At 40.2% G+C, this 16,031-nt stretch overlaps 1 protein-coding gene, 1 long non-coding RNA gene and 1 other non-coding gene across 3 annotated transcripts; 1 reads left to right on the top strand and 2 right to left on the bottom strand.

Annotated features, from left to right (window-relative positions):
* Window positions 1-1,218: 1,218 nt before the first annotated feature.
* Window positions 1,219-10,235, top strand: LOC127866932 (uncharacterized). Its single transcript, XM_052407802.1, has 3 exons — window positions 1,219-1,776; window positions 7,119-7,277; window positions 7,697-10,235. Exons 1-3 carry the CDS (start codon window positions 1,548-1,550, stop codon window positions 8,659-8,661), a joined length of 1,353 nt encoding a protein of 450 aa, XP_052263762.1. The 5' UTR covers window positions 1,219-1,547; the 3' UTR covers window positions 8,662-10,235.
* Window positions 7,045-7,801, bottom strand: LOC127866940 (uncharacterized). The gene is made up of 2 exons (XR_008043173.1): window positions 7,664-7,801; window positions 7,045-7,318 (listed from the first exon to the last, which is right to left on the bottom strand). It is a non-coding gene; the product is annotated as an uncharacterized LOC127866940 (long non-coding RNA).
* Window positions 10,236-15,529: 5,294 nt separating the features above from the next.
* Window positions 15,530-15,619, bottom strand: Trnaf-gaa (transfer RNA phenylalanine (anticodon GAA)). The gene is given in 2 exon segments: window positions 15,530-15,565; window positions 15,583-15,619. It is a non-coding gene; the product is annotated as a tRNA-Phe (tRNA).
* Window positions 15,620-16,031: the final 412 nt, after the last annotated feature.

Genomic DNA, 16,031 nt, shown 5'->3' with positions numbered 1-16,031 from the left:
ACTGTACATGTAAAAACTATGTAATTATAACACAAGACACATATGTATGCTAAAAACCTTTACACATTTCTTATAGTAAGCATTGGTCGGAAGATATATAATATTTATAATAGACCAGAGTAAAAATCAAAATGAACGATTCATCAATACGTTCCGATAACATTACCAGAGAACACTCCTTTTTAAAATATCAAGATATTCCTGGAACTTATCAGTCGAGTTGACGGCGATACGAACTCTGAAATCGTTAGCCTTTGAATTTCGCAATTTATGCGGTAAAATGAAGTCAATACTTAATATCAGCAAGATTATAAACGTGTTTCTGAACAGGCTAACCAGGGACTACACTTTTCGTTTTTATGATATTTTTGTTTTAGGAAAGTCTCTTCTTAGCAAAAATCAAGTTTATGCTGAAAGTGTCGTTCCTGATTAGCCCGTGCGGACGACACTACGCACATGCATAACTTTTTTATTTCTCGAGAGAACGCATACGGTAGCCGCTGTCGATTCTGCGCGCGACTATGATAACTAAGAAAAGATTTAATCTGAGACCTGAGAAAGAACAGTCACCACTCCTTAGACATCGGGCACAACTGTGGGCACAAAAATACAATATAAACAGATAGCTTGACTATTATGCACAGACTGTTTTAATTGGAAATATATAACATTTATAAACGCTATAATGGCAAAACCTTACCGTCCCGGGCATTTAACCATACGTTGCTGCAGAAATTATTCAGTCTATTTATGCAAAAATGGGTTTTATTCCACATGCGACAATCGTAGCTCAAAACTAGCCTGCACAATCGCTCAGTCTGGTAAGGAGCTAAGCTGTCCGCTACAAAGTCACGCAAAGTCACGCATGGTTTCTTGGACCTATAAGCAGACAGCGTAGCCTTGAATAAAACAGAGAATCGTACATAAAACAGCTAAATTATTCGTTTACAAAACCCGTTTTCAAACACAAAAATATGACAGATTGTCTCGTTAAGGCGAACCGAACTGCGGGTTAATCTACTACGTTGATCACAGAAGAATAAACATAATCGAAAATGATCAATCTTTAAAATTCAAGTCAAGTTCACAAGGTAACACCCGATGGACCCACGGCTTCATAACACGATGAACAGTAAACAGATACCAATGCGTATGTGTAAACCATCTTTAATAGGGGAGGGGGGTCACGGTCGAGAGAGCGATGTAAAAATTCGCTCGACATCGGTCCGGAGGTCATGAAATAATAAAGTTATTATGTTTGACTAAAGCACCGTGCAATATGTACAAAAAGAACTTGGAAATCTGATACGAAATTCGTCTGGATCCTTAAGTCGGAACAGGAAAATTTGAATGCCGTTCGTAATTTCTCTACTTTACGCAGCAATTAGTGTGTTGTTGGTGTTGAATTTCATTATTGTTGACGCAGACCGTTAACGGTAGGCAAGTCTATTCTGAACCTGCCGTGGAACGCGCGTTGTTCGGGCTTTCGTGTTCCTTTTCGATACCTATTTAACGCACGCGTCGATCTGTATGTGCCTCCTATAAGCATGCTACAAAAAAAGCAACCATCAACGGCGACATATGGGAATGGTGTTTTGTCAACTGTTGCTTTGGTGCTGATGGTTCTGGTGTTATTGTTGCTGTGCGGTGGTTTCGCAAGTCCCGGTTGGGTCTTCCTTCGTGGCCCTGCTAACATAAATAGTCATCGAGGACTTTGGTACGTGGTCGGGTGCAGCGATAAGTGCGAAACTGTTGGAGTGAACAACTGGTCTCAAGGTGAGTTTAAATTAAACGCTCTAATCATATTGCTTTTTTTTGTTTATATTATTCAGATTATCTTTTTGTGTGCCGCTCTCAATCACCGGTAGATCGGTGTTCCGGTCTCCATGTGTGTCACTCTCAAGCACCGATAGATCGGCGGTGTTCCGGACTTCATGTGTGCCGCTCTCAAAGACCGGTAATTCGGTGCTCCGTTCTCCATGTGTGCCACTCTCAAACACCGGTAGATCGGTGTCCCGGTCTTCCTGTGAGCCACTCTCAAGCACCGGTAGTTCGGTGTTCCGGTCTTCATGTGTGTCACTCTCAAGGCCGGTAGATCGGTGCTTCGGTCTCCATGTGTGCCACTCTCAAGCACCGGTAGATCGGTGTTCCGGTCTCCCTGTGTGTCACTCTCAAGCACCGGTAGATCGGTGTTCCGGTCTCCCTGTGTGCCACACTCAAGCACCGGTAGTTCGGTGGTCAGGTCTCAAATGTGTGCCACTCTCAAGCACCGGTAGTTCGGTGCTCCGGTCTCCATGTGTTTCACTCTCAAATACCGGTAGTTCGGTGTTCCGTTCTCCATGTGTGTCACTCTCAAGCGCCTGTAGTTCGATGTTCCGGATAATGTTATTATTTGTTCACATGTTTTAGTCCGTCAAACATAAAAATCAATATGGGCCAGAGAAGACGATTCATTTTTGTTTATTTTTCGTAATACGCTTTATTTGAAAGATGGCGACTGATTTTAAATTGGTAACCATGTAAATAAACATTTAGTACATGTATTTGACAAGACGAGCTTAGTTTTTATGAGGTCACATTTACTAATTCTGCTGATGTCCACTTTACAGATATAATCAGAACGTTAAAATAGGCAACACCTCCAGTTACAGCTCTACACCGTTAAACTAACAATCGTTAACTCAATTAGCATAAATTATACGTTTTCTTCATTCAAGTTATGCGATAATGTGTTGATGTCATAATAATATGAATCGTGTTCTGAGAGAACTGGGCATAATGCATGTGCGAAAGTGTCGTCCCACATAAGCCTGTGCAGCCCGCACAGGCTAATCAGGGACGACACTTTCCGCCTTAATTAGATTTTTGCTAAGAAGAGACTTCGTTTAAACGAAAAATATCATAAAAGCGGACAGTGTCGTCCCTGATTAGCGGACTGCACAGGCTAATCTGGTACGACACTTTACGCACATGCATTATGCCCAGTTTTCTCAGAACACGACTCATATTCTTCGTAACGGTATTTTTATATATTCACGAATAAAGGTACCAGATTAATATTTGCGGGCTGTCCTCTATAAAAGCGATATAAAAACGCCGTTCACTGAAAATTTTCAGAAAAAAATGCTTCAATTATTACGACAACCACACATTCTTCGGCCTATCGGCGCAACACCATTAAAACTACATAAACGCGAAATTCGATCGAATGATCGATGCTAACACTACCTGACAAATGTCGTCTGTTCATATCAATGCGTTACTACAGGTACATGACCAAACTCGGAGCTGAATTGCTAGCCTTACATGCATTACCATCCCTACTTGTCCAAAGTATTTGAACCGGTCTGATGATTCGGCGCGATGTTAAATGATTTTGTTTATGAAATTCAGTTTATTGAATCTCATGCTGTGCTGCAAAGACACGAATTTAACTCACATCTCTTCAATACATCGGGGTGGGGTAATAATAAAAAATATGCTGCATATAATTATGTAACAAAATTATAGAAAAAAAGGAAAATATTTCTTTCAAATTTTATTTTGTGCAAACAAAGGAAATGATTTCTTTCAAATTTTACTTTGTGCAAACAAATTGATAACTTCCGCAAAAATCGTCATGTTTTTCAAATTCAAAACGCGCATGTGGCAATGCGGTATTCATATAAAAACCACATGGATTTAATGATATGTTTAGATGGTTGCAGTATCAAGATGCTTTCTTTAACGATTTTTCCTCTGGCCATGAATGTTATATGTGTGTTCAACATAGCATATCATTAAATTAAGCGGATGAAATGCAAGTAACGATGCAAACCGCAACAAAACTGATGGGAATGATTTGGGAAACACCATGTTTATAGTCATTAACATAACTGTATAACAGTTGGCGATCCGTGAATACTGATAAGGAATGGTTTAAGAGTAATTCAAACATCTTAAAAACGGAAGAGAGTAAGATTTAACTACTATGTACCTTTATTTTACACGTGGCTCATACATGTTAGCGCAACACACATGCTATGTTGATCTCCCTTCACAAAGCTAAATAAAAAATAAGATTTAACTACTATGTGCCTTTATTTTACACGTGGCTCATACATGTTAGCGCAATACACATGCTATGTTGATCTCCCTTCACAAAGCTAAATAAAAAAGAAACAGGACGAGAAGCGGTAAATGTATATACAGCAATCTATTTTTACAAATCATGATTAGCTGTATTAATATGTTGGTTTGTTTTGGGGCTAAAGAAACGAGGCATTTTTACGTTTGCGTTAACATTCATCGGCTTCTTGTGCTAAATGTTTAATGTTCACTTCAATGAGTGAGTCATTTAAACAGTGAATTTATTTATTCACTTGAGGTTTTTAGAGCGGAACATTTCAACGCGTTTGAGTTGTGATACAATTTACATAAACATATGTAAAATGTTTTATAGGTGTATTGACGTATTGGCGCTCACATTTATGAACACGTTTCACTTGCTCGATAAAATTAAGCTGCTATCTTTACGATCCAAATGGTGATAATCTCAAAGTCATAGTAATATATTCGTTTGCTATTCAACATGACTGTGTGCATTATATTAGTACGAGAACTTGACAACAATAGCGTTACTATCCAAAGACTATACAAACACTTATAATTACATGAAGTTATTTAATTTAATAAATCAAGAATCATAAGAAAATTAAATGTTTTCCCCATTTTTAGACACGGTGTTGAGTTGATCTATCATGAATCCAGAGAAACGGTTTATTTTTAATCACTAGAATCCAAATGGATCGAAAAAGACCCATTAACCAGTATACTTACATCATCATATGACAAGCGTCATACAAAATGGTCCAGCGTAGCTCCCGACCAGTCTGCGCCTCCGGGCAATCAGGTCACGAGTTGCCATATCCGCTTATGAGACCTCAAAACCTTGCGGATGCGCAGGCTAGTCAGGAGCTTGGCTGGCCGAAAAATGGCATGGGATGCGCAGGCTGGTCAGGAGCTTGGCTGGCTTGGCTGGCCGATATATGGCATGGGATGCGCAGGATAGTCAGGAGCTTTGCTGGCCGATATATGGCATGGGATGCGCAGGCTGGTCAGGAGCTTGGCTGGCCGATATATGGCATGGGATGCGCAGGATAGTCAGGAGCTTGGCTGGGAGATATATGGCATGGGATGCGCAGGATAGTCAGGAGCTTGGCTGGCCGATATATGGCATGGGATGCGAAGGCTAGTAAGGAGCTTGGCTGGCCGATATATGGCATGGGATGCGAAGGCTAGTCAGGAGCTTGGCTGGCCGATATATGGCATGGGATGCGCAGGATAGTAAGGAGCTTTGCTGGCCGATATATGGCATGGGATGCGAAGGCTAGTTAGGAGCTTGGCTGGCCGATATATGGCATGGGATGCGCAGGCTGGTCAGGAGCTAGGCTGGCCGATATATGGCATGGGATGCGCAGGATAGTCAGGAGCTTGGCTGGGAGATATATGGCATGGGATGCGAAGGCTAGTCAGGAGCTTGGCTGGCCGATATATGACATGGGATGCGAAGGCTAGTCAGGAGCCTAGCTGGCCGATATATGGCATGGGATGCGCAGGCTGGTCAGGAGCTTGGCTGGCCGATATATGGCATGGGATGCGAAGGCTAGTTAGGAGCTTGGCTGGCCGATATAAGACATGGGATGCGAAGGCTAGTTAGGAGCTTGGCTGGCCGATATATGGCATGGTATGCGAAGACTAGTTAGGAGCTTGGCTGGCCGATATATGGCATGGGATGCGAATGCTAGTTAGGAGCTTGGCTGGCCGATATATGGCATGGGATGCGAAGGCTATTTAGGAGCTTGGCTGGCCGATATATGGCATGGGATGCGCAGGCTGGTCAGGCGCTTGGCTGGCCGATATATGGCATGGGATGCGCAGGATAGTCAGGAGCTTGGCTGGGAGATATATGGCATGGAAAGCGCAGGATAGTCAGGAGCTTGGCTGGCCGATATATGACATGGGATGCGAAGGCTAGTCAGGAGCTTGGCTGGCCGATATATGGCATGGGATGCGCAGGCTGGTCAGGAGCTTGGCTGGCCGATATATGGCATGGGATGCGCAGGATAGTCAGGAGCATGGCTGGGAGATATATGGCATGGGATGCGAAGGCTAGTCAGGAGCTTGGCTGGCCGATATATGACATGGGATGCGAAGGCTAGTCAGGAGCTTGGCTGGCCGATATATGGCATGGGATGCGCAGGATAGTCAGGAGCTTGGCTGGCCGATATATGGCATGGGATGCGAAGGCTAGTTAGGAGCATGGCTGCCCGATATATGACATGGGATGCGAAGGCTAGTTAGGAGCTTGGCTGGCCGATATATGGCATGGGATGCGAAGGCTAGTTAGGAGCTTGGCTGGCCGATATATGGCATGGGATGCGAAGACTAGTAAGGAGCTTGGCTGGCCGATATATGGCATGGGATGCGAATGCTAGTAAGGAGCTTGGCTGGCCGATATATGGCATGGGATGCGAAGGCTATTTAGGAGCTTGGCTGGCCGATATATGGCATGGGATGCGCAGGCTGGTCAGGCGCTTGGCTGGCCGATATATGGCATGGGATGCGCAGGATAGTCAGGAGCTTGGCTGGGAGATATATGGCATGGGATGCGCAGGATAGTCAGGAGCTTGGCTGGCCGATATATGGCATGGGATGCGAAGGCTAGTTAGGAGCTTGGCTGGCCGATATATAGCACGGGATGCGAAGGCTAGTCAGGAGCTTAGCTGGTCGATATATGGCAAGAGACCCATTTTTTTCATGACGCGGTTCGTATAAATAATCGCTATCATTTCTGACGTCAAGACCACAACCACTCTTATAATCTAATATCTTATGAAAATAATTATCATCATAATTTTCATTAGCAACATTAACACTATAATCACCATACTCGAACAACAAGAAAAGCACCATTTTCTACAGAATCATTATAACTCATCACCAATTTTAATCCGGGACGACATTTAACGCCAATGCATTTAGTCTAGTTAACTAGAAAGAGGCTCACATTTTCTTCTTTATCATCGTCATTATATACAAAATGAATATTCACTTGGTTACCATATTGTGTATTACAGCCGACAAAGATAACTGGCTGGACAACCAGATCGAGAGCAGTGTCGCGGTGGGCCTGGCAGTGTTGGTATTCGTCTTGTTGATATGGCAACGCGGGTCATCCACTCTCAACACGAGGTTTGCGCTCGGCTGCGTCGCCATCCCCCTATGTTTTGCGTCGGGTATGTCGAGGTTTTTGAACTTCTTTTTCTTATTGATCATTCTTAAAGGAGACATATTGTGACAATTGCATTGCGTCATAAAAGTTCATTATAATATATATTATAACTGAAACAACATGGTGAACTTAAGGTTCGGTTTCATTTGAAATCGTAAAAACGGCATCGATTAAATATTAAATTTCTAGTATGTTGTTACTATAATAATGTCCAAAATAACATGCAAAATGAATAAGTGCATTTGAGCCCACCATAGCAGCGATATAGTTTCGTTGTAGAGTTAAGTAAACACAACATCTATGGAGCATGTCTCGCGAGATTCATTTATGCTGAAGTTTTTACATCGCGATCTCGTAAAAAAAAAGATTAACAATTTACAGCGCACTAACACTCATATATAAACTGTCTTCAACTGTTTGCAGCCGTTTTAGCCTTGATCCCAGTAGGTCAAAAAGGCAACCTCAACCGAAAATACGCCGATAGCTCCCACGACGTCGTTAAATTCCCTTACTCCTTGTTCATCTTCGGGCTCGGGGCAGTGTTTATATTCGTCGTAGCGTTGATTCTCCTCTGGGACATAATTCGGTTCCGGTCGTATCAAGCGCGAAAAGATAAGAAGGCGCTCTTGGCGTCGATGAACGGGAACTCACCATCGCGAAAACAGAAGACCCAAGTTTTGACTGAGCCCCATCAGGTCAAATCTTCGCAGCCGGTCTATTACGGAAACACCAACGACGCCGTCTACGTGGCATCAAAGTCACCTACCGTGTTTACCGTGCCAGGCGTACACTATACGTACACCAACGCCCAAGTCAAACCTTTGCGTACTTCGCAGATGGTGACTCGGTCCGTAAACGAGAAGTCCCAAACTCTTGGTCACCAGTCACCAGCCACCACGACCTACGTTACCAGGACGACGACTCTTAAACGAGAACAACACCAACAACAAAGAGAGGCGCCCTCAGCCTTCGAATACCTCATTGTGAATCAGCAACAGCAACCAGCCACCACGACCTACGTAACCAGGGCGACGACCCTTGAACGAGAAAATCAACAACAACAACAACAAAGAGAAACGTCACCAACCTTTGAATACCGCGTAGTAAATCAGCAACAGCAACCAGTCATCACGACGTCAACGACGTCATTTCGTGATTCACGTGACGTACAGCAGCTACGTATGTCTTCCCCGTCGGTAAAACGTCACACGACCATAACGACACGGCCAATGAGCGCGACCGTGCGCGCTGTTCCGACGTACTACAAACAGTACATCGAGGCGGAGAGGGTCGTACGACCCCAGAGCCAGCGATCACGGCCCCGATCGCAGAAGCGCACAGGTAGCTACTACACGTCAAAGCATTACGTCTCGCTCGGTGCTTTATAAAGATGCGAGTTGTCGTAAATTGTGTGCAAGTCTTGGTTTAACTCTTTAGAAATCAACACATTTTTTATACTAGTATCTTGACATTCTAGACATCCGATTTTATTACGTGGACGCAATGTGTAGTTGTTGAAAGCTGACACGATTGCCTTCGTATATTTGCAGTTTTTTATGACTGCGGCAGTCAAGAACCTAAAGATTAATTGCTTTTTCACCCACTACTACAACTACCTACGTTTAAAAAGGTGTCCTTTCCGACTAACGCTTGTGTCTTTGAATGAAAAATATGGTTTTGTAGCTATGTACTACCAATTTTATAAAATTTCGTCAAAAATAATGTTAATAGCAGAAACGTATATTGCCTACAACAGTGTTACATTCGGGTAATTTCAAATACTTGTGTTGTTCCTGTTACAGAGGGGGTAATAACTTTAAAGTCAAGATGGCGACGTTCATGCCGAGGCGGGTATTTTTCGCCGTTTTATACCCTTTATCATTTGTATTTATTGCTGAAATGTCGCTCACTTTCCAGCCATATCAGCAAGAAAGTTAGTAGCGTTTATTTTGTGTTGACATTCACTCTTTATCTCGACATTACTCGCTGCGAAATTTCTTAGCGGGATGACCTAATTAAAGCTCAACTAAGAACATTTGCGGGTAGTAAAGTTGAGATATAAAGCGAATTTTTAATACGAAAAAAAACGCTAATCACACGTTTACTGATATGGCTGGAAAGTGAGCGTCATTTACAAATTAAACAAACTTAATAAAGGTTATCAAACGGCGGAAAATAACTGTCTCGGCATGGACGTCGCCATCTTGACTATCACGTGATTACCCTCTCTGTGTAAGTGTCAGTATGTTTCCAATTACAGTTACAGAATACACTATCTGCACGGTCTTTATGTATTGGCATTTTCTTTGTTAAGGGTTTTATAATTGTTTAATCAAATTAAATTGGACGGTGCACGTACTTAAGAACATAATGCTCACGTACTTTCTATAAATAGCATACCGCTTCAATATTGCAAAAGAAATATTTATCGAAACGGAAGTGCACGTACTTCAGAATAAAATGCGTGTATTTATAAGTATGGCCCTCATTGTGATAGATCATAAGTCAAACGCAACTTGTTTATATAAAGTAGCCCTCATTTTATTCATCGTATTGCTTTTCAATACATATTTGTTCAAGCCAGACTAGTGTTTTATTCCAAGTATTTTATTTATGGCAATCATTTGAGATTAAGCATTTGAACAAAAAGTAGTTTTTCTTTTTGTAAATTTGACATCACGCTACTTGGTGTGTGTTTTGTTTATTATTTAGAAAAATATTTTCTTTCTAAACGAACATTTGTGCAATTAACTTACTTTGTTAGGTGTGTTTGTTTTTATGTTCTCTAAAACACTTTTAAACTGCCGATAATTTTAGTTTGTACTTATAAGACATCATGCTTTTACAGTTTGGTTTATCGTGTGTTGTTGTTGTGCTATATGACGGCTAGTGTATTTGTTTTGGAAATCTCTTTTTGCATTATGCTGCTTGTTTCTAGTTTATTTTGTTTTATTTTTATTCCCGCTGAATATATGGAAATATACCTTACTTAGTATTGCATATTTTATACGTTATTCCACGTTGTATTATGAGTATTTACGTGATGACATACATAATAATGTATTATTATATTGAAAATAAAGATTAATCACAGCGTCTTCCAAATTTAGCTTTTTCTGAATACAAATCAGCCAACCGGACTTTATACGGTGCGTTAAGTGTCGTCAAAGATCAGCCTGGGCAGTCACCACGGGCTATTCATATACGACACCTTCCGCTTTTATGGAAGCTTTCGTTTAACGGAAGTATCTTCTAAAACAATGCTCCAGTCTAGCGGACTGCACTGGGACAAATCTAAACCCAAAGGCATTAAGCTTCGTTTTCGGTTGTTTCTTTGTTTTTATATAAAAATAATCATAAAGTTTTCATTCCTTTTCAGTATAATTATCGAGTCTCAAAATTTCTACCTGCGTATTGTAAATGGAATATCTAAGCAAACTACAGAAATTGAAGTCTAACTGTGTTTCAATGGCCTATTCAGGCCTTCAGGAACGATGTCAAGAAGGTTCAAGGACGACAACATGTGTGGTTATGTTATTTCACAATCTCCCTCTTAGAATAACACAATACTATTTAGGTTGTGTTAGTTTTCTCATTTTGAAAGCAATACTGTGTTATCGATAGTCCGTTTTGTCTTTCACCGACGATCTAATGGCCGAGTACTGAAAATGAATTCTGCGAGTTGGATTTAACGCGTAATTGCAACTGGGCACACACTGTGCCTATGTTCAGTATGAACATCCAGGGTGTTGTCCTCATTTATCACACATAACAGTTTTACAAACAATACGTTGTATACAGGGGCAGAGATGTGACCAAGGATCTTGGTGATTTCTCTCGAAGTAGTCCATGACATATTCGAATGTATTCATTCAGGTCTGCTGTCGTTATGTTAAGGGCATTTAACCTTAAAGATTGGGTTAAATAGCTACGCCGAAATAGAGTGTATTTCAATCGACTGGAAAAGACGTGTTTAAACGGTATCGGTTTAGTTTTAAGCATTTTACCATGTCATCATAAGATTGAATATATTATCTAATATGTCAAAATACAGTCTGGTTTATTTCGACGGCAGTGTGCTATTCGCAAAGATTTTTTATTTTTGTATTTAAACATCACAGGCTTGTAAAAAGGGATTACCTTTCTCAGGCAAAAAATGTGTATCTGCGATTCATGCAAGTTCATATGCGTGGTTGCATAAAATTCATATTTTATAAATTAAATTATATTTGACATATTATGAAGATAATTAAGTTTATTTAACTTAATGCAACTTAAATATTATAACAAAAGTATACAAACATTTTAATGCGTTAGACTTTGATTTTCTGAATGCAGAAATTATCGCTTAAATACTACACGGATTCTTTTGAAGAATCGCTGTCGTCTTCCCAACGCCTCCTTCTGTGTAATTCCACTGATGGCGTTTTTTTTAATGGCTGCATGTTCTTAACATCGGAGCGGTTCTTGTCATTAACCAGGATCATGTCAGCCTCAGCCCCGTTATCATCAGTGTTGCTCATCCCAACACTTGCTTTGTAGTCAGTGCAGACCTTGTCGTCATGGATACCCTTATAATAAGCGAGTCCCTTGTCAGTGAGACCCTTGTCAATATTGTAGCCCGTGTCATCAGTGCAACCTTTGTAATCAGTGCTGCCCTTGTAATCAGTGCGTACCTTGTCATAAGTGCGGCCATTGTCATCATTGCGGCCCTTGTCATTTGTGCAGTCCCTGTCATCAGCGAGGCCATTGTCACCATCATCGTAGCCCTTATCATCAGTGCAACCATGGTCATATATGAAGCTCCTGTCATCAGTGCAGCGAATGTAAACTGCGCAGCCCCTGTCTTCAGTGAAGCCATTGTCATCTATGCAGCCCCTGTCATCAATGACGTCATTGTCATCTGTGCAGCCCCTGACATCAGTCAGGCAATTGTCATCATCATCGCAGTCCTTGCCATAAGTGCAGCCCATGTCATATGTGCAGCCCCTGTCATCAGTGAGTTCATTGTGATCATCATCGCAGCCCTTGTCATCAGTGCAGACATTGTCAGCAACATCGCTATGATCGCAGCTCTTATCATTAATGCAGCCTTTTTCATCAGTGAAGCCCTTGTCATCGGTTAGGCACTGGTCATCCGTGAAGGCCGTGTCATCAGTGCAGCAATTGTCACCAGAAAGGCCAGTGTTATCATCATCGCAGCCCTTGGCATTAGTGCAGTATTGTCATCAGTGCAGTCCTAGTCATATGTGCAGCTCATGTCAGTGAGTCCCTTGGCATCGGTAAGGGTCTTGCCATCCCTGCAGCCATGGTCATCAGTACACATCTTGTTTTTATTGAAACCCTTGCCATCATCATTGCAGCCCTTGTCGTCTGTACATTCTTCGTCATCAGTGAGGCCCTTGTCCTCTGTGCAGCACTTGTCATCAGTACTGCCCTTGTCATCATTGCAACCCTTCTCCTCATCATTATAGCCTTTGTCGTCTGTGTAGCTCTTGGCATCAGTAAGGCCCTTGTCATCTTGACATCCCTTGTAATATGTGCAGCTCTTGTCATCAGTGCAGCCCATGGCATCTATGCATCCCCTGTCATCATTGAGGCCCCTGTCTTGTTTGCAGCCTGAGTCATCATGTTCACCCTTGTCAGAATCGCTGTCCTTGTCAACTGTGCAGCCCTTATCATCATTTGCGCCCTTGTCTTCAAGGCAGTCCTTGACAACTGTGCAGCCCTTGTCATCAATAATGCGCTTGTCAGTAGCGAGGATCATGTCATCATGGATGCTTTGGTCATATATGCAGCTATTGCTGAATGTGAGCCTCTTGTCATCACGAAACGTCGCATTGGAAAGCTGCTTTGAAGATTACAAATCTTGCAGAGGACCTGAAATTGTTTGTTTGATTACAACCAGAAAGATGAACGAATCGTGCATGATGTTATAACCATTATTATTCACTTTAAAATCCGGTATTCCAAATATTTAAAGCACTCATAGATTTTAACGAGTCTTATACAATATTGCTTTGTTTAAGTTTGCGGAATAATCATTTAAAATGAAAGTCAAACACATGTATTTGATGTTAATTCAATAGGTTCGATGTTGTATTGTTAACTATATATGGTACAATAGATGTATCTACGTTGCAGACAAACACCAACATCCATCTGTTGGCAATAACACTGTCCAATCCCTTGGTGGAAACATGTTTTTGGACGATTGGTGTTAATTTCGCATTCAGTCGAGATAAAATAAAAGACAATGTTTTCTACTTTTTCATTAAGATTGTTCAATAAAAGTAGCCTATCATGGGTTCACATGGTAATAATGTTGATGACAGATTATAAAAAGGCGATCTAAAAAGGTAAATGCCACAAAACATTGAATAATGTATAATAGATCGTTGATAGCATATATCAAAACAGTTTTTCGAAGTCGCTTGGATCTAGAATAACAACAACAAATAACGCTGCTGCATAATTATAATTAGCATAATACTCCACGATGCCTGTGTAGAGTAATCAACTTTTTATGTTGGTTTAGCTTCTATAAATATAAAAAGCGTATTAAACTATTGTCGCCCTGTCACAATAATAAATATAATATAGCGATTGTTTCCAACCACTGCCACGCATAACGTAAGATAGCATGCACACTTATTATCACCGTATGATTACTTCTTTATGATGTGTAACATGGTTAATACTGACGATGCATTACAAGATGGTACAAGATAAGTATTCATGCAAAACATCAAAGGGCATCGGGAATTTCAGTGTAAAAGGCAATCAATGAAGTTACATGGAACGATTTTTTTCTACTGTAAATATAAATATATTGGCCGATTTTCTCAAACAAAAAAGAAAAAGATACTGTTATAACCATTATATATGATTTTGTGTTATAACCCCCAAATAACCATTATTTATGATGTTGTGTTATAACCCCCAAATAATCATTATCTATGATTTTGTGTTGTAACTCCCAAATATTTCATAGTTCATTTTATTTACATTGGTTTCCTTCTTTTACTGGTATCCGTGTGCAGTTTTCATTAATGGAACAGAGCTGTGTAGGTTTTAAAAAATCTGCTTCATCTTGTTAGCGTAATTTCATATTTTTCTAAACTTCAAGGGGAGATGATTCTGAACTTATTCTTACGTTGCTCATTTACGATAGGGGTTGAGTACTCATTGATATGAAAACACTGTAAAAGTTTGAAAAGAAAATTGAATGAAAACTGTAAATTGTATAAAGAAGCTGCATTTCACAATACTTTGAAATTCAGTAAAAGATCATAATAGAATTATTACTCCGATATTCATCATTTTCAATAGGGTTCGAGTAATACTGATATAAAAACACTTAACAAGTTTGGAAAGATTCAGACGAAAGTTGTGAAATCTTATAAACAAGTGGAAATTGTTTATTTTGTCAAATTTAAAAGAAAAAAATTCTGGACTTAATGTCCCGATGTTTCTCATTTTAAATGAGGTAAAAATGCTCATTGATATCAAGACACTGTAAGTTTGGAAAGAATCTGATGAAAAATATTGACATAATCACCTAACCAAGCAGTTTTTCACTTTTATTTTTTAATTCAAAGAGACATAATTCTTGACTTATGGTCCGATATTGCTCAGAGTTTGGGTTGGGTCCTCATTGATAAAAAAAAAACCTGTGAAAGTTTGGGAACAATCGGATGAAAATTTTGGACTTCAACAAGGATGTCAAAATTTCTCAAATTCTAAGGAAGATAACTATGGACGTAATGGCTGGATAATGCTAAAGGCCCATACCACCTGAATAGTAATACGTGTCGCGCTTCGCGCTCTATATGTGTTTCTTAAAAAAAACTCCGAGGAGTGCTTGACTCTAGGGAAACGGGTTGCTGGGACACAGCTCCTCCTTGATAAGCGGCTCCTTTATTGCAACTCATTGTTACAATCAATAATACGTGTCGCGCTTCGCGCTCTATATGTGGTAGAGATAGTCCTATGATAGACAACCATAAAAATACATGTATAATAGATGTGTTGTTTGCATTTATTTGTAAATATGAAAACACGTGTATTTTTTATAAGATATTTAAGTGATGAAAGATATTTTAATTAACGTTGTAACCACGTTGCATCCATTAATTTTAATAAAAATGACCAATTGTAGTGAAATGGATTTTAAAATGTCTACATACAATAAAGCGTTATTATATTTATTAACCTGACTGAAAAAAATTGTCAGCCGCCGAACTGTTCCGTTCGTGCCGGAACCCGGGATTGAACCGGGGGCCTTTAGATGACTGTTGCGTAAACAACTTCAGTCTAACGCTCTCCCAACTGAGCTATTCCGGCTGACATTCACTTATGTACTGCTATTTGGTGAAGTTGTGTATAGCGATCGTTATTATATGTTTATTAATAAACTAATACATTGTACGTTTTCGTACCACTACGCCTTCCAATAAACTTGATTGCGCGATAGGTCGTCAAATATCGTACTACATTGATTCTCCACTAAAAAAGCAAATTAGAAAAACCACAAAATAAATATATTTTGATTATGTTTTGTTTTTATACAAAACATCTTTTGTTTTTATACAAAACCAGAAAGTTTCGCGTATTTACCCAGTCCCTGTGATCTTTCTCCTGTGATCAGTTGTGGATCAGTTAGTAATTAAAACAATTAGCTTTGCATTATTGGCAATAAATGTTGTTATAAATGTAATAGGCATAAATGCAGTACTTATTTACACTAATTTACACA

This window comes from Dreissena polymorpha, chromosome 1 (assembly GCF_020536995.1).
Source record: "Dreissena polymorpha isolate Duluth1 chromosome 1, UMN_Dpol_1.0, whole genome shotgun sequence".
Taxonomy (NCBI): Eukaryota; Metazoa; Mollusca; class Bivalvia; order Myida; family Dreissenidae; genus Dreissena; species Dreissena polymorpha.
The sequence above is the reverse complement of the archived record's forward strand: the minus strand, read 5'-3'. Positions and strand labels throughout refer to the sequence as shown.